Below are 18,832 nucleotides of genomic sequence, written 5' to 3'. Positions count from 1 at the left end.
AACACATGGCTTTCTCTATTTGACTAGTCATTACCACTTGCCGCAGGAAAACACCTCCCAAAGCTTGATCAGGGCTCACAAAATAACAACAATAGTAACAATAACATGCATGAATTCTCACCTTAAATTTTTGCAGTGCATCGTTATGTGTTAAGCCGCACATCGACTCTCCATTCAGTTCTAGAATTTCATCCCCTGCAACAAAATAAAAGTTGTCTGATCTACAAGACTTGTCATACGTCGGTTACTTTTACAACATCACATTTAAATTCTTGATGATATGTTTTAGTAGCATTCACAATTTTCTGTGCAGGGCACTGTTTGACATGTTATACTGCGGGGCTGATTCCGTAAAGCCAGAGAGAGGAAAATAAGCGCACACACAGGTTGGCTGGCCATTCACCTTTGCTATTTTATAGAAACAAAACATTCTGATTACGGCTATTTAAAACAACCTAATTTTCGCTCTCATTATTTCTTTTCAAGTTTTAACCACTTGATCTTCGAAAGAGTTACCCTCTTCATGACCAGGCAATTTTTTGCGATATGGCACTGCGATATTTTAACTGACAATTGCGCCGTCGTACGACGCTGTACCCAAATAAAATGTATGTCCTTTTTCCCCCACAAATTTCTTTTGGTGGTATTTGATCACCGCTGTTTTTTTTATTTTTTGCGCAATGAACAAAAAAAGGCTGACAATTTTGAAAAAAAACCAATATTTTTAACTTTCTGCTATAAAACACATCCAATACAAAATTAAAAAAAAAATGTCTTCATCAATTTAGGCCAATATGTATTCTGCTACATATTTTTGGTAAAAAATGGATTGGTTTGTGCTAAAGTTATAGCGTCTGTGGGATATATATTTATTTCTTTATATTTTTACTTATAGTGGGACTGATATTTATTTTATTTTATTATTGTGGCAGACAGTCAGGACACTAACTGACACTTTTGACACTTTTTGGGGACCAGTGACACTAAAACAGTGATCAGCGCTAAAAATTATGCACTGTCACTGTACTAATGACACTGTTTTGGAAGGGGTTAACATCAGGGGAGATCAAAGGGTTAAATGTATGCCTGCCCAGTGCGTTACTACTGTGGGGGAGGTGCTTGTACTAGGAGAAGGCATGAATAGGTGCTCCTGCTTAGCAAAGACACAGGATGCATGTCTTCTGTAGTAACAGAGCGGCGATCTGCCTTGTTTACATAGGCAGACGACCGTTCTGTCTGTATACCGAAGCATTGGCTGGTGCCGGTGGACAGCAAGTCCACCGTACCTGTCGATCAGCTCCCGCTGTGTCTAATCAGTGTGTGCGCACACCCTAGAACCAGAAGTGCTGGATCACGTAATGGGTTACACAGGTTATTGACCCACGATTTAATAATCAAGAGCTGATATTTCTGGGTTACCAAAGTGGAATCTGGCTACATCTTATGGAAGGTACCAAGCATAACAGTAGGTTAAATAGATGCAATGCAAACCCGGTAAGAGCCGCTGATGAGTTGAGCCTATTTCCCTCAGTGGCAGGATATACAACCAGGCACACAGCATTTTCAGCATTCTTCCTTTGACTCAAAGATCAGTCTACGGGTTTCTTTTTGGGTTTTGATTGGAACAGTAACTTGAATAGGGACGGGCAGAATGGGATAACCCGGAATGAAGGAAATACACAACTTGAGGACTGCTAGGCTTCTGGCTGCTCTGTACAAAATGCAGACTGTATTGCACAACCTCTGGCTGCACTGTACTCTCTTGGCTGTCTTGCACAACTCCTGGCAGTACTGGGCAAACCATTAGCAGCATTCCACACTCCTGTCTATTTTGCACAACTCCTGGCTGCACTGCATTTGCTTGGGAGAACAAACCACCCCTTGGGAGAACAAACCACCCCGCAGTCACTTCTCCTCTGTACAGCAGGATCAGGTACTCACTCAGTCCCAGAATGTTTGGGCTTCCTCCCACCAACTACCTTCTGGCTCTGCTCAGTCACTGGAAAACTCTCTTTGTTAGGCCCCCCAGCAAAACCTTGCTGGGACCTTGATGTCTTCAAAGGCTCCTCTAGCTCCCTCTCTGTCTCTCTCTCCACCCCAAGGGCAGAGCACCCAGACAGGGGTCTCCTCCTGTAGGACTGTACCCAGGAACTCTGCACCCTTGCTGCCAGGCCTCTAAATATTTATGAGCTCTTCCTCCACCTTCTGGGCACATCTCCCAGGGATTGACCAGAATTCCATAAACATTCAGGCTGATTGCCATGCTCTCCCTCCCAATATACTTCCAGAAGTCTCTAGAAGACAGGAGGGAGTAGCAGAACAGCAGCCTGTGAGACACTGAACAGCCCTAAGTAATCAGCCCCTGCTCCACTGTTTACAGAGAAGCTAACTAAATTTATCTAGCAGCCTACTCAGAACTAGGAGAGTGCTACATAGAAATAATAGGGTTGATATACTAAAGGAAAATAGGCTTTTTACTTTGCAAGGGATTTTGTGCTGTGCAAGGGAATTTTCCCCAGAGCTTAGTGAATGTGGTGCAGTTTCACTTTGCATAGAAATACCAAGTCACGTGTATGGAAAATAAACATTTTTGCATGATTGACTGATGGAAGTCAGCAGAGCTTCACCCCAATCCACTAAACTCTGGGGAAAATCTTGCAAAGTAGAACTTCCCTTGTAAACTAAGCAGATTATTTGCTTTTAGTAAATCAAGCCCGGTGTTTTAAAATTTGGATTCTTGTAGCACATTTTTATTTATTTTCCTTAATCAAAGCACCCAAAAAATTACATGCAAATTTCTAAAAACAGGTTGCTCGCTGCTCTACTAAACCCAATGCACATGCAATGAGATAATCTGTGGACAAGATTACCTTCTTGCAGTCTTCCATCAGCTGCAGCTGCTCCATCTGGAAATATTGTCTTCACATAAATGCCAACTGGTCCATAAATGCTGTCCTTCCCACCAACAATACTGAATCCAAGTCCCTGAGAAACAGGATGACAGTCAATTTTTTTATTTTTGTAATGGTTGATGACATGAGTATTTTATTTATGACTATGACATTGTCAGAAAATCTACCTGAGCAGACCTGAGTACAGAGAGATACTCCAGGCTTCTCCCAACCTTAATGCCGCGTACACACGGTCGGACTTTTCGTCTACAAAAGTCCGACAGCCTGTCCGACAGACTTCCGACGTACCTTCGGCGGACTTGCGGCAGACTTTCTTACGAACGGACTTGCCTACACACGACCACACAAAAGTCCGACGGATTCGTACGTGATGACGTACACCGGACTAAAATAAGGAAGTTCATAGCCAGTAGCCAATAGCTGCCCTAGCATGGGTTTTTGTCCGTCGGACTAGCACACAGACGAGCGGATTTCGGGGTCCGTCGTACTTACGACGTAAAGATTTGAAGCATGTTTCAAATCTAAAGTCCGTCGGATTTGAGGCTAAAAAAGTCCGTTGAAAGTCCGGAGAAGCCCACACACGATCGGATTACCAGCCAGCTTTAGTCCGTCAGCGTCCGTTGGACTTTTGTAGACGAAAAGTCCGACCGTGTGTACGCGGCATAATAGTTAGAGTACCTCCCAAATTAAGACCTCTTCTATACTTATTGAAATTGTTTGTGTTATATGCCACTCTTGTTTTTTGCTAGGGATCAATTGATTTCACCCCAAGTCTGGAATTGCTGCACGTCTCTCTTCTGTCAATGGGTGGCCAGGTACCTGGTGACATTAGATAGGAAAAGGGCAATGCAAGGACAGATTAGGAGTATATGGGGTGTCTCTGCCAATGAAAAGGGGTTTCCTTGGCCCCTTAGCCTGCTGGGAGAACCTATATATTTGGGTGTAGTCAGGTGATCGGGGTTCTGTGCCACCTGGACGGCTGTCTGAGTGGACATGTGTTTTGTTGCTCGGGCTGCTAGCCCGGAGTTTGGGCCTATACAGGGCACATCTGGCTGCTAGACTGTCTGAGGGCCTACCCAGAAGCAAGGGAGAACATCGCAGGGTTGGTATTCCGGCTTGCAGTTGAACCAAAAGTGACGGTTCTGCCAGCCGGAGAACCTGACATGGTCGAAGGTAGAGGGCAAGCTGTCGCCACTAAGGGACCATCCACCTCGTTACCAGGGACCACAGTGAGTAGCAGAAGCAAGTATCGGAGCAGTATTCTCACCAACCGTTGATGGCAAAGAATCTGGAAACTTCAGCAGGTGCCAAGCCAGGGACCCAGCTAGTGGGGTGACTCTTGAGGAGTATCTGGAGTGCCAAGCCAGGGACCCAGCAGGGAAGCGTAAGTGACGCTTGAGTAAGATACTAAAGTAAGAAGATTAGAAGAGCTCACGGGATTCAGTGGCAGTGAATCAGCAAGTCTAGTGAGAGAGACTGGGAGCATAGTGGGCTGAGAATCTACAAGAAGGGATTGTATAACGGTAAAGGAGTTTGTTACAATGTGTGTTAGAAACTGTTCTAAGACTGTTGCCACAGGAGACAGCGCTCCTACACATGCAGATGTGGTGCCCTGCTGGGTGCCTTTCCCGGCATGGCTGTCTACCTGTAGAAGTCTCGGAGTCTGCCAATTGACATTGCAACTTCCTAAGGGTGTACTGGCCCTAAACCCTCTCCCCCACAGTTCTGTTTAAGAGAAAATAAATCTCTTTGTATTCAAGAAGTGTCTGGCGCCCATGAATCTACCTTACATCACACCCACTATGCCTTGTAACCCACTCTATACAGAAGGATGTCAGCTGTTCCTGGCTCTGGAGGTTCTCATTAGACTAAAGGAGTCCTGGGACCTTGCTACATAACCTATAATCTTTATTCTTTAACCTTCAAGCTTCAGCTCCGGAAGATTTATCATCCTTCCTGACCAGACCTTTTTTTGGCTTTTTGGCATTACATTACTTTAACTGACAATTGCGCGACCATGCAACACTGTACCCAAATTAAATTTATATAATTTTTTTCACACAGCTTTCTTTTGGTTTTATTTGATTACCACTGTTTTTTTTTTGCACTATAAATGAAAAAAGATCATTTTGAAAAAAAAACAAAATGTTTTTACTTTCTGCTATAAAACATATCCAATAAAAAATCTAATTTCTTCATCAATTTATGCCAATATGTATTCTGCTACATATTTTTGGTAAAAAATACCAAAAAGTGTAAATTGATTGGTTTGTGCAAAAGTTGTAGCGACTTAAAACTATGGTGTATACAGTTGTGTTCATAAGTTTACATACCCTGGCAGAATTTATCTAGTTAAACTGTATAAAACAGGAAAGGGAAAAGATATTCAAGGAATTGAGAATGCCAATCAGCAGTGTTATAACTCTAATCAAGAAGTGGAAAATGAGGGGTTCTGTTGAAACCAAACAAAATTTCAGCCACAGCTGCCAGGAAAATTGTTCGGGATGCAAAGAAAAACCCACAAATAACTTCAGGTGAAATACAGGACTCTCTGAAAACATGTGGTGTGGCTGTTTCAAGATGAACAATAAGGAGGCACTTGAAGAAAGCTGGGCTGCATGGTCAAGTTGCCAGAAAAAAGCCATTACTACGCAAATACCACAAAGTATCCTTCTTACAATACGCCAAACAGAGACAAGCCTCAAACCTTCTGGCACAAAGTCATTTGGAGTGATGAGGCCAAAATTTAGCTTTTTTGCCACAACCATAAACACTACATTTGGAGAGGAGTCAACAAGGCCTATGATGAAAGGTACACCATTCCTACTGTGAAACACGGAGATGGATCGCTGATGTTTTGGGGATGTGTGAGCTACAAAGGCACAGGGAATTTGGTCAAAATTGATGGCAAGATGAATGGCAGTATGTTATCAAAAAATACTGGAGGAACGTTTGCATTCATCAGCCAGGAAGCTGCGCATGGGACGTACTTGGACATTCCAACATGACAATGATCCAAAACACAAGGACAAGTCGACCTGTCATTGGCTACAGCAGAATAAAGTGAAGGTTCTGGAGTGGCCATCTCAGTCTCCTGACCTCAATATCATTGAGCCACTCTGGGGAGATCTCAAAGGTGCAGTTCATGCAAGATAGCCCAAGAATTTACAGGAACTGGAGGCTTTTTGCCACGAGGAATGGGCAGCTTTACTATCTGAGAAGATAAAGAGCCACAAATACCACAAAAAACTTCAAGCTGTCATTGATGTTAAAGGGGGCACACAGTATTAAGGACTGGGGTATGTAAACTTTTGATCAGGGTCATTTGGGTAGTTTCTGTTGTGATTATGATTTAAAAAGTAAACACAGTTGATTGATAATAAATGGCTTCAGCCAAACACTAACCATGAGTGAAAGAAAAGTTTTTGTGTTGTCATTCATATTCTCTGAAAAATGGCTAAGAAATCATAAATTCTGCCAGGGTATGTAAACTTATGGGCACAGCTGTATATACTGGAATTTTTATTTTTTTATTTATTTTTAACTAGTAATGGCGGTGATCAGCGATTTATAGCGGGACTGCGATAGTATGGCTGACAATCTGACACTAACTTACACTTTTGACACTTTGTGGGAACCAGTGACACTAATACAGTGATCAGTGCTAAAAATATGCACTGTCACTGTACTAATGACACTGGCTGGGAAGGGGTTAACATCTAGGGCGAGCAATGGGTTAAATGAGTGCCTAACAAGTGTTTATATGTGTACTGTGAGGTGCTTTTACTAAGGGATGTGCTGGTTTTTGTCCCCTGCTTTGTAGGGACAGAGCTCTGCATTGTTTACATTGACAGAGTTCTGTCCTGTCTTCTTCCTCGCCGATCAGCGGGTGCCGGTGGTTAATCATTGGCCAGCACCCGCTGATTGGCTTGTGCTGTGACTAATCACAGCATAGCTGGCGTGCCCTCTGCCCAGGAGTGATGGATCACATACTAGATACGTGATCCAGTGCAGGAGAGCCACTCTGTCGCCGTACTCCTACGTGAGGCAGTCGGCAAGCACTAAAAATTTAGTCTATCTAGTTCAACCAATAGAAAAAAATAGAATAATAGAAAAAAGAAACTACCATATTTTTATTCCTATACCTTAAAGCGGAGCTCCAGCCAGCACCCCCCCCCCCCCTCCAAATATTAAAACTCAGCAGCTACAAATACTGTAGCTGCTGACTTTTAATATTAGGACACTTACCTGTCCAGGGGTCTGGCAATGTTGACACCCCAGCCGATTTTTCAATCGGCTCTCGGGCGCTGCCGCCGCCATTTCTTGTAAGGGAAACCGGCAGTGAAGCCTTGCGCCTTTACAGCCGGTTCCCTACTGTGCATGCGCCAAGCGTGCTGCGCTTTCTGAATGGCCCGGCAGCGGGGGAAGAAGGAGGGGGGCTGAACTCCCTGCGGCGAGGTCCGCGGCGAGGTCTCCCGGAAGTAGGGCTGGGTACCTGTCAAAAACAGGTAACCGCTCCCCCCACAAAAAGGTGCCGAATGTGGCGCCCGAGGGGGGGAGGAAGCAAACAAGCGGAGCTTCCCGTTTTGAGTGGAGCTCTGCTTTAGGTTGATCCAGAGGAAGGCAAAAAATTTGCAATAAAACAAAACACTTACCTTGCCTTGGCCTTTCATTAAAATAATATTGGAAATAACAGACACTTGTGAAGAACCTCTCATGGTTGCTAGGTGTGCAGAACTCAATGACCTTGAAGAACGGGAAACACCCTAGAAACATACAGGATTTATGAGACAATATCAATGTATTCATCCTTTATACATACAACTCTGATCTGTGCAAAGCTATTGAGAACAGAGCATGAGTATACAATAATGTAATAAAAATGTATATAATATATTTAGATTACTTGTGTTAAGACTGAATATTTTTTTCTGGTAAAACATTTCCCAAAGTGGGGTATATAGAAAATTTAGAACATATATTATAGACTGTATATATTGCGTCCAAAATACTTTTCTAATGTTAAATTGGTTGTTGTGTGTTTTTTTTTTTTTTTTTTTTTTTTTTTTATTTGTAGTGGAAATTTTACTCAAGGGTATTACAAAAAATTACCCAAGGGTGATTAGATTGCTCTGCTCATATGTCATCTTCTGTTATTGTTATCCATTGTGTATATATAAACTGCTAACAAGCACATCTGTATGGCAATTCCCAAAGCATACAGACCTCCCAAGGTTTTATGTAACATTAATATCCTTATGGTTTTTTTTTTTTTGTTTTGTTTTTTTATAATAGGAGTATACTAGCATTGCTTCTCACCTGTACAATTCCTGAGGGACAGTCTAATTGCTGAGACAAAGACTTTCTGTTGCTGCACAAATTGGGGGGTTGTCGGTCTCTGAACAGTAAAGGCTTCTTACTTGCAGGTGCATCGATTTCACCAATGCAGTACGGGTTTACACCTAAATTAAAATAAATGTATGAATTCAAGAAATTGACCTAGACATAACATGACATTGCTATTGATTATTTGTTCAGATATAACAAAATGTTACACATATAAAATAGTATAATATAATAGTAAAATTAAAATCACAAAATCACAGCACTGACATTTTCAACTACTTACATTAATGTCAATTACATAACTGGGTTAAAAATGGCAACATACTATATGGCAGTTAAACAAAAACATTTTTATTTTAGGCCAACAATTTTTAAACAAATTTTAGAATATTCGTCGCCGTACCATTAAAAATAAAAAAAGTAGGATGCTGAACTGTTTTGGCGCTGTTGGCCCTGAAAGGCCCCTTTCCCACCATTGGGTTCAGTTTTTCAGGCAGACGTGATCAGACCACCCATTTTTATCTATGGGGCGTTGGATGTCAGCAGACATGTGTCCACTTGTCACCCGCCGGCATCCGATCCGATCCGCTAAAAACAGACGCATGGGGATACGCTCGCCATCAGTATGGCAGATCGGATGCCAATCGAATGGAAACCGACCCATAGAGAACAGCGGGCTGTGTCTGTGTCTGCTCTGCATAGAACAGGCGGATCCGCTTGGACAGATTCTGCTCTGTCTAAAAGTGGCCTTATTTATGTAGCCATGCCCCCGTAGGGTTTGCTGAATGTAGTGGTCCACCTGTCACCCTGCTCAGCCAGACATCTGTCTCACAGATACTCAAAGACACAGAACAGTCCATAAGCTTTGTTTTTGTTTTTTTATTGAGGGGATTAAACTTGGATGGGAAATGGGCAATTATGGGATGCCCCGGAAATTCAGTGCAACTTGCTTGGGACTTCTATATACACTCCAGTCTTCTCTCCAGCACAAACTCTTGCTTAAGATCTCTTATCCTTCCCTCCTCCAGCACTTTACTTGCTGCAGACTGTCACTCCTCCAGACTAGCAAGCACCACATGGTAGACCTGACACAAACTCAGCCAGGCCTCAGTGAACTGCCTTTTGCAGCGGGCCCCTGTGGTGTAAAAATAATTCAGGTGCTAACTGTCCTCTACTCGGCTACCACTCCCAGATAGCTCTCTTCAGACCCTGCCAGCCAGCATGGCTGCAAAGACCTCTTTCCACTGTCCTTCTCACAGTCCTCTCTTCTGGTTCTGCATCCATCTCAACCTGCAATCTTCCAGTTCTCTCAGGCGTGCCTCCCCAGTCCTCCCAACTGTGCTCACTCACCAGCCCTCCTGGCTGCGACCAGTTGTCCTCCTTGGAGACTCTTAGCAGTGTTCTCTCTGGCTTTCCTCTCCTTGCTCTCTTATGTGCCTCTCTTCCAGGATCTCTTTTCTTCTCCTTGATGCACCCGACCCCCAGGCCCAGGGTCACCCCCCTCTCAGACTGGGGAGCTTCCTATGGGCCCCCGACAACCTTCACACTCTTTTACTCCAGCTCTTCCTCCCCACAACTCCTCCCCAGCTGGGCTGACCCCAGGTATTTGAGGAGGCCTGCCCCTGCTAATCCAAGTTGGGGATTGGTCAAGGCTCCTCAAGGTACCCCAGGCAGCTCACTCTTTCCCTCATGCAACCTCTGCTGTCCCTCTTTTTGGTCTGAAGTGTACATCTCTATGTACTATTTCACTACCAAAAGTGTTATGCTGCATAAATATTATATCTATCAGCTTATTTAATATATATTTTGCATAGGCTTTACTATTTTAAAATGAACCTTTTAGCAGTGAAAAGACATTTAGGAAACAAAATTTGCTCAAAATAGTAAGCTGAAAAACTAGGGTTATTATTGCAAAGCACCTACTGCTGAGGTGGTTCATTCTTTACAGGACTGTTTAGGGGCTACCCTGCATTGAATGTGGGACCATTCAAACTGCTTGTTTGTTTATGTTTGGCCACTTTCTAGTATACCTTGCACTTTATACAAGCTGCTTTATTTATTTATGTATGCTAACACCATAGCACATTTTGCACTTTATTATTATCAGCTGTTTTGATCAATGGTTATTTCAATATATGATTAACATTAATGAGGATTGCTTTAAATGCGATTTGTTTTTGCACATATACTATTCTTACCGCACGTTTTTGTTTATCAGTATAATAACTCATCATGTTGTGGAATCGTGGTGGAAAAATGTACATTTTTTATTTTTTCAGCCACCTCTATAATATTTCAAGCAAGGAATGTTTCAAAATTAATATTTTGAAAGGTCGGTGACACATATGAATTGGTTTAGTATATATCTGTTAGTTTGTCTCTAAAGGCAAAACAAAAGTTTAAAGTATAACTAAAGACAAAACTTTTTTTTTTACTTTTGGATAAATCAGAGAGGTATTAGAACACCTGTAAGGTTTTTTATAGCCGTCTGTGTCCCCGTTAGAGAGATTCTCCCTCTCTATTTGTCCCATTTACTATTATTACCAAGAGTGGAAGTGAAATAAAATCCCACACCAAAACAGGAGTAGAGGGGAAATCTTCCAATGGGAACACTAGCTCTGGTGACCACCAGGAATTCCCTCACGTTGGAGGGATTTCCTCTAACTCCCTGATTTGGCTACAGGACAGGAAGTGAATGGAAATCTCCCCAATGGGGCACAGATGGCTGAAAAAAAACTAAGAGGTCATAGCGTTCCCTTATGCTGTCAAAAGTGGAAAAAAAAAGTTTAGCCTTTAGCTCTACCTTATTAACATGTTTCAAACAATACAAAAGTGCTGAAACTAACTCTGTATTATGTACAGTACAGTATCTCACTAAAGTGAGTACACCCCTCACATTTTTGTAAATATTTTATTCTATCTTTTCATGTGACAACACTGAAGAAATGACACTTTGCTACAATGTAAAGTAGTGAGTGTACAGCTTGTATAACAGTGTAAATTTGCTGTCCCCTCAAACTAACACAACACACAGCCATTAATGTCTAAACCGCTGGCAACAAAAGTGAGTACACCCCTAAGTGAAAATGTCCAAATTGGACCAAATGTGTCAATATTTTGTGTGACCACCATTATTTTCCAGCACTGCCTTAACCCTCTTGGGCATGCAGTTCACCAGAGCTTCACAGGTTGCCACTGGAGTCCTCTTCCACTCCTCCATGACGACATCACGGAGCTGGTGGAAGTTAGAGACCTTGCGCTCCTCCACCTTCCATTTGAGGATGCCCCACAGATGCTCAATAGGGTTTAGGTCTGGAGACATGCTTGGTCAGTCCATCACCTTTACCTTCAGCTTCTTTAGCAAGTCAGTAGTCGTCTTGGAGGTGTGTTGGGGGGTCATTATCATGTTGGAATACTGCCCTTTTTATTGTGAATCTCCAAAACTCAGAATTTGCAAATTGAAAGTTCTATGAAATCAATTAAAAGCGCAAAATAATAATTTGGGAAGCTAGAAATGAGATGATGGAGCCAAAAAAAAACAGATTGAGCAATTTCCTTTAAAATTGTAACCAGAGAATAAAACATGATCTAAGAATAGGAAGGGGTGGAGGGACCCATCAATCATCCGCTCGTCCTCCATTCACATGTCATGTTTCACTCATAGAAACTATAGCACGGCTTCTATGAATTGAGGAGCTGGGCGAAAAGGGAGGGCATAGTCTGCACTCTTGATGAGAGCCTGTGACAGTTCTCTTAGTTCTTTGAACCCCCTCCACCAGAAGATTACAGCATCAGAGGAGGAAGATTTTTACCAAACCAGAAAAGAGCAGCACAAGGAACACATCACATTTAAGGTAAGTGATGTCCCTTTTGCTGTTTTTTTTTTTTTTTTAAGTGGTAGTAAAGTCCTATTGGATACTTGTACCTATAGGTAGGCTTATGATAAAGCTTACCTGTGGGTACAAAGAATATTTCCTAAATGTGCACCATTTAGGTGATATTCAGTGTCTCTGCATCCGGTGACATCACCAGCACATGCGCTCAGAAGGAATGGCATACTCGTGCTGTTCCTTCAGAGCTCTGTGCCATGGCCGAGACTCCCATGCACATGTACACTCACTACTTTACACTGTAGCAAAGAAGTGGTGAAAAGGCGCTGTTGGAGGGCTTCGTGTCAAGGTAAGTCTTTCATAATGTGCTAGTATGTGATGCATACTAGCACATTAAGACTTTACCTTGCAGGGAGAAGATTTTTTTTGTTTAAGTTAACTTTACTTCCGCTTTAAGTAAACTTAGACTTGTATCTAAGATTGTCACTGCCCATTACATGCTTCCCTTTCATTTACTGCTACAGGATAATGCTGCTATTTCTTATTTGAGAAACTAGATGTAGCAAAGTCCCGGGGCACCTGGTGACTGATGGTGACCTCCAAAGTTAGGGACAGCTGACATCCTTCTGTTTAGAGTGGGTTACAAGGCACGGTGGATGTAATGCAAGATGAAACGCTGGGCGCCAGACACTTTTTGAATGCAAAGAGATTTATTGTCTCTTAAACAGAACTGAGGGTTAGGGTCGGGACACCCTTAGGTAGATGCAATGTTAATTGTCAGACTCCGAGACTTCTATAGGTAGACAGCTATACAGGTGAAGGCCGCCAGCCGGACACCACTTCTGTATAGGTAGGACGCTGTCTCCTATGGCAAAAGTCTTGTAAAAGTTACTAACTATAATTGTATCCAACTATTTGCAACACGAACAGTTCTCAGCTTACTCCACAATCACTCACTGTGGGCCTTCACTCAACGAGCTCCCAGTCTCTCTCACTAGACTTCAGATACACTAGCCACTGGATCCCCTGAGCTCTTCAACTGTTAGCACTCAGTATCTTCCTCAAGCATCACCCCCGCTTCCCTGCTGGGTCCCTGGCTTGGCACTCACAGATACTGTTCAAGCTTCACCCCCGCTGACATGTCAGGTCCCTGGCTTGGCACTTGTTGATGCTCCACAAGCTTCACCTCTGCTGTCCTGCTGGGTCCCTGACTTGGCACTTGCTGAAGTTTTTCCACTTCTTCACCGTGCCCGGCTGGGGAGAAGTCTTCTCTGGTACGGGCCTCAGCTTACTCACAGTAGTCTCCGGGAACAAGGTGGATGGTCCCTTAGTGGTGACAGCTTCCCTTCTACCTCTGACCACGACTGGTTCCCCGGCTGGCGGAACCGTCACTACTGGTTGGACTACAAGCCCGCATTCCCACCCCTACGCTGCTCTCCTGCTTCAGGATAGGCCTCAGACAGCCTATCAGCCAGATGTCCCTGGGATAGGCCTAAGGCTTACGGCCTAGCAGCCTGGGGCAACATAACACACGTCCACCCAGACAGCCAACCAGGTGGCACAGAACTCTGATCACCTAACGCCACCCAAATAAATAGGCTCTCCCAGCAGGCCAAAGGACCCAATAAAATCCCTGCCCATTGGCTGAGGCACTCCATTCATTCATAATCTGTCCTTGCTATGCCCTTGTCTTATCCAATGTCACCAGCTACCAGGCCACCTAGTGACAGAAGAGAGAAGTGCAGCAATTCCAGAATTAGGGGGAAATCAATTGATCTCCTAACAATTGGCCAAAAGACAACTATCGCCTGGCAACTAAATTTACTAGCAGCCCTGCCTAAACATCAGGGTGCGACATAGATTAAATTAAATCCATTTGTCACTTGATTTAGTAAGTAAGATAAAAAGAAAAAGCATACTTGTTGAGTTGCTCCTTGTCCTCACACATGGAACCTTCATTTGCAGAAGGGAATGGTTTTCCAGTTTTGCTTGACTTTCTACAAATGCATTCAGAGCTGCTTCCTGTAAAATGGAATAACATGATATTTTTTTATTTTTATTTAGCTTTTTTCTTTGTAAGCATAAGGAATACACACAAAAAATGTAAGCAGCAGCAAAATATTTTCCACCCGGAGAGGGTTAAGGCAGTTTGCAATGGTTAATCTGTATACAGCAGTTTTGTACACATGGGTCTCTGAAATCCAAGTTGGGGCCATGAAAGAAGCCACATGCCAAATGTGATAAAGTGTTGGCAGCCTGTAGCTCAGTTATAGAAAACAGTTGCTGTATATAGATCCAGTTCAACAAACATTACTGTTTTCCACATAGCAAAAGAAAATCATTCATGACAATCATACCCATGACATAGAAATGTGTTTATTTTATTGTAAGTTACAAATGTAAAAAAAAGTTTTATTGCACCAGTGATTGATTGCATAAACCTGTTCATAAGCAAGCAATTTTATTCTCATATTATTGCATCCTTTCAATGTATCAAAAACCATTTATAAATTGGCATTGGCAAATCTGCCTGGGGTTCCATTTGCTGGGGGTTTGTCGAATCCTGATTAAAATCAATGAAACCCAAACTTAGCAGTGAATTCCACTGAAGTCTATAGGGGCAAAGCTTGAAAATCAATTCTGATTATTTTCAAGGCTAATAGGCAAGATATTTTCAAAAAAGGAAGGGAAAGACAGCTCAAACCCCCAAAACCACTTATTAACAGATAAATTCCTACTCACAAGAAGGTATGTGACCAGACACACATGGGAGTTGCCAAGGTGGATATTGAATGCCCATACACTGTCCACAAGTCCTGGCCAGGAGCATGAATGTGAACTGGGGAAGCAGTTTCCTAGATGCCTGTACTGACGGCTGCACTCAGCAATGCTTCAGCTGATGAAGAGGTAGACACCTTGAAGCAAGCACAACACATGCTCCAAGATGTGACATCACACAGGGGGCTGGACTTCAGGATGAGATTGGTTTCAGTGAGATCTTTTTAAAGCCAGGCACATCTGCAATTCCTCAGCTATGCCAATATATATATATATATATATATATATATATATATATATATATATATACAATGGAAATAAAAAGTCCACATGCCCCTGTTAAAATGTCAGGTTTCTGTGCTGTAAAAAAATGAGACAAAGATAAATAATTTCAGAACTTTTTTTCACCTTTAATGTGACCTATAAACTGTACAACTCAATTGAAAAACAAACTAAAATCTTTTAGGATGTGGAAGTAAAAATAAAAAATAAAATAATGTGGTTGCATAAGTGTGCACACCCTCTTATAACTGGGGATGTAGCTGTGTTCAGCATTATACAATCACATTCAAACTTATGTTAAATAGGAGTCAGTACTCCTTTTTAATCATTTAAAGTGCCTCTTAATAATCCCATATAAAGTTCAGCTGTTCTAGTAGGTCTTTCCTGACATTTTCTCAGTCGCATCCTACAGCAAAAGCCATGGTCCGCAGAGAGCTTCCAAAGCATCAGAGGTGACTCATTGTTAAAAGGTATCAGTCAGGAGAAGGGTACAAAAGCATTTCCAAGGCATTAGATATACCACGGAACATAGTGAAGACAGTCATCATCGATTTGGAGAAAATATGGCACAACAGTGATATTACCAAGAACTGGACGTCCCTACAAAATTAATGAAAAAACGAGAAGAAAAGGGAGGCTGCTAAGAGGCCTACATCAACATTAAAGTGGCTGCAGGAATATCTGGCAATTGCTGGCTGTGTGGCACATGTGACAACAATCTCCCGTATTCTTCATATGTCTGGGCTATGGGGTAGAGTGGCAAGACGGAAGCCTTTTCTTATGAAGGAAAACATCCAAGCCTGGCTAAATTTTGCAAAAACGCATCTGAAGTCTCCCAAAATCATGTGGGAAAATGTGTTGATAAACCAAGGTTTAACTTTTTGGCCATAATTTCAAAAGATATTTTTGGAACAAAAACAACACTGCACATCACCAAAAGAACACCATACCCACTGGGAAGCATGGTGGTGGCAGCATCATGCTTTGGGGCTGTTTTTCTTCAGCTGGAACAGGGGCCTTAGTAAAGGTAGAGGGAAATATGAACAGTTCCCAATACCAGTCAATATTGGTACAAAACCTTTAGGCTTCTGCTAGAAAGCTGAACATGAAGAGTAACTTCATCTTTCAGCATGACAACGACCCAAAGCATAAATCCAAATCAACAAAGGAATGGCTTCACCAGAAGCAAATTAAAGTTTTGGAATGGCCCAGCCAGAGCCCAGACCCAAATCCGATTGAAAATCTGAAGAGGGCTGTGCACAGGAGATGCCCTCGCAATCTGACAGATTTGGAGTTTTTTTGCAAAGAAGAGTGGGCAAATAAGTCAAGATGTGCCATGCTGATAGACCCATACCCAAAAAGACTGAGAGCTGTAACAAAATTGAAAGGTGCTTCAACAAAATATTAGTATAAGGGTGTGCACACTTATGCAGCCATATTATTTTCGTTTTTTTATTTTTTCTTCCCTCCACCTAAAAGATTTCAGTTTGTTGAGTTGTACAGTTTATAGGTCACATTAAAGGTGGAAAAAAGTTCTGAAATTATTTAACATTGTCTGATTTTTTACATCACAGAAATCTGACATTTTAACAGGGGTGTGTAAACTTTTCATATCCCACTTGTATTTCTTGTAGGGTGCACGCTTTGGGGTTGATTTATTAAAACTGGAGAGTGCAAAATCTGGTGCAGCTGTGCATAGGACTAACAAACACCCACTGAAGATGGTACCAATAAAACCAATACATGTATTTTATATATTTTAAGCTAAGAGACCAAAGCTGTTTTGGCAAGGGGTTGCAGTACAACTGGGTTAAAGATATGTGGTGTTTTGGGCACACAGTGTTTTTACATTTTTTTGTCAAATTAAACAATGGGGTTGATTTATTAAAGGAAAATAGACTGTGCATTTTGCAAAGTGCAGTTGCTCCAGAGCTTAGTAAATAAGGGGGAGCCTTGCTGACTTCCATCATCCAATCATGTGCCAGCAAAAATGCATTTTTTTTCCCTTGCACGTGATTGGGTATTCTTTGCAAACTCAACCTCATTTACTAAGCTCTGGAGCAACTGCATTTGCAAAGTACACAGTCTATTTGCCTTTAGTAAATCAACCCCTATGTGTTAGTGAGTTAGCGAGTATTATGGCAATGGCACACTTTTTTGTCATAATAATAAATATGAACTCACTTTCACTGACCTCTCATTTACCATAATTAAAAGTTGTTTTTTTTTTATTAATTGTGGTAAATAAAGTATTCTTTAACATCTGCCACTTTAAACATTGTGATAGTGTGGTAAATGCTGACAGCCAATGGCAATTGTGCAGCAAGTTCAAGTTGGTTCACCTTGGCAAAAATGTGGTTTTTCTAGGGCCTCTATAAATGTACCTTGTAGTATGTTTTGTGCTAAAAATGTAAAGTTTCACAAGATATTAAAGAATATGTAAACCTAGCATTTCATATTCCTGATATATGTCTGATGTACCATGTATAAAAAAGTATCCTGTTTTCTTCATAATGCTTCCTTCGTGTTCCCCGGTGTTCCTGCCAGTCCCTCTGCTTTCCTATTAAAAAAAACTGACCACACTAGGCAAGAGAGCACACCATGGTCAATTCTCTAGCTGTGCTGGGAACTCAGTCTGCTCTCCTCCAATGATCAGACCTGTCCTGATAACCCCCACCCCCACCCGCGGCCACAGCGTTTCTCAGTGTACTGCTGTTTTTCCTGTGTAGCTGAGAACAGAGGAAATGTGATCATTTATATAAAAGACAAAAAGGTATTTTTAATGTTTTTTTTTATCTATACACAAAAGTTTTGCCTTTCATTTCTATTTTAATCTGAATGATTTTAATAAGGTGAGGGTTTACAATCACTTTCATTTTATAATACTGTGGGAGCTCCGTTCACCCTCCCATACACAGACTTGTATATCATTGCATATCATATAAAAGGAAACAGCTTTGAATGATATACTAATAGATACTAGGGGATTAGTACTGCTAGATATGAAACCATAAGCTCTCAGCTATGAGCGCTTGTGAGCTGATGTATCTTGTAAAACAACTAATTAAGCACTATCTGTTCTTGATTAGCTGCAGTGGAGGGCAGTGGAGGGCAGGGTAAACTTATAATAAAAATAGAAAAATAACAAGACATTAAAAGCAACCCCTGCGCACACCCACAAATCCTAACATGCATAAGGAGTATACGTGTATGTAAACAGCAATTGCACCACACATATTATATGTAGCACTCTGGTGTTTAGGCACGGTTGCTCCTAAATTTACCTGCCAGGTATAGCTGCCTTGGCTAATTGTTGAGGACCAATGTTGAGGACCAATAAATTGAGGACCAATTTATTTTACTCTAATAGGGCGTACAGACGGTCGGACTTTGTTCGGACATTCCGACAACAAAATCCTAGGATTTTTTCCGACGGATGTTGGCTCAAACTTGTTTTGTCTACACACGGTCGCACAAAGTTGTCGGAAAATCCGATCGTTCTAAACGCGGTGACGTAAAACACGTACGTCGGGACTATAAACGGGGCAGTGGCCAATAGCTTTCATCTCTTTATTTATTCTGAGCATGGCACTTTGTCCGTCGGATTTGTGTACACACGATCGGAATTTCCGACAACGGATTTTGTTGTCGGAAAATTTTATCTCCTGCTGTCCAACTTTGTGT

At 41.9% G+C, this 18,832-nt stretch overlaps 1 protein-coding gene across 1 annotated transcript in view; it reads right to left on the bottom strand.

The window, feature by feature from the left end:
- Nucleotides 1-18,832, bottom strand: part of IL16 (interleukin 16) — a 226,459-nt gene that overhangs the window by 115,136 nt on the left and 92,491 nt on the right. Inside the window, exons 4-8 of the mRNA XM_073618563.1 lie at nt 14,008-14,110; nt 8,232-8,374; nt 7,568-7,678; nt 2,871-2,985; nt 122-195 (exon numbers count right to left, since the gene is read on the bottom strand). Coding sequence (XP_073474664.1) covers nt 122-195; nt 2,871-2,985; nt 7,568-7,678; nt 8,232-8,374; nt 14,008-14,110 — 546 coding nt within the window. The remainder of the gene's footprint in view (nt 1-121; nt 196-2,870; nt 2,986-7,567; nt 7,679-8,231; nt 8,375-14,007; nt 14,111-18,832) is intronic.

This window comes from Aquarana catesbeiana, linkage group LG03 (assembly GCF_042186555.1).
Source record: "Aquarana catesbeiana isolate 2022-GZ linkage group LG03, ASM4218655v1, whole genome shotgun sequence".
Classification (NCBI taxonomy): Eukaryota; Metazoa; Chordata; class Amphibia; order Anura; family Ranidae; genus Aquarana; species Aquarana catesbeiana.
Note: the sequence above shows the minus strand (reverse complement) of the source record. Positions and strands in the feature narration are given on the sequence as shown.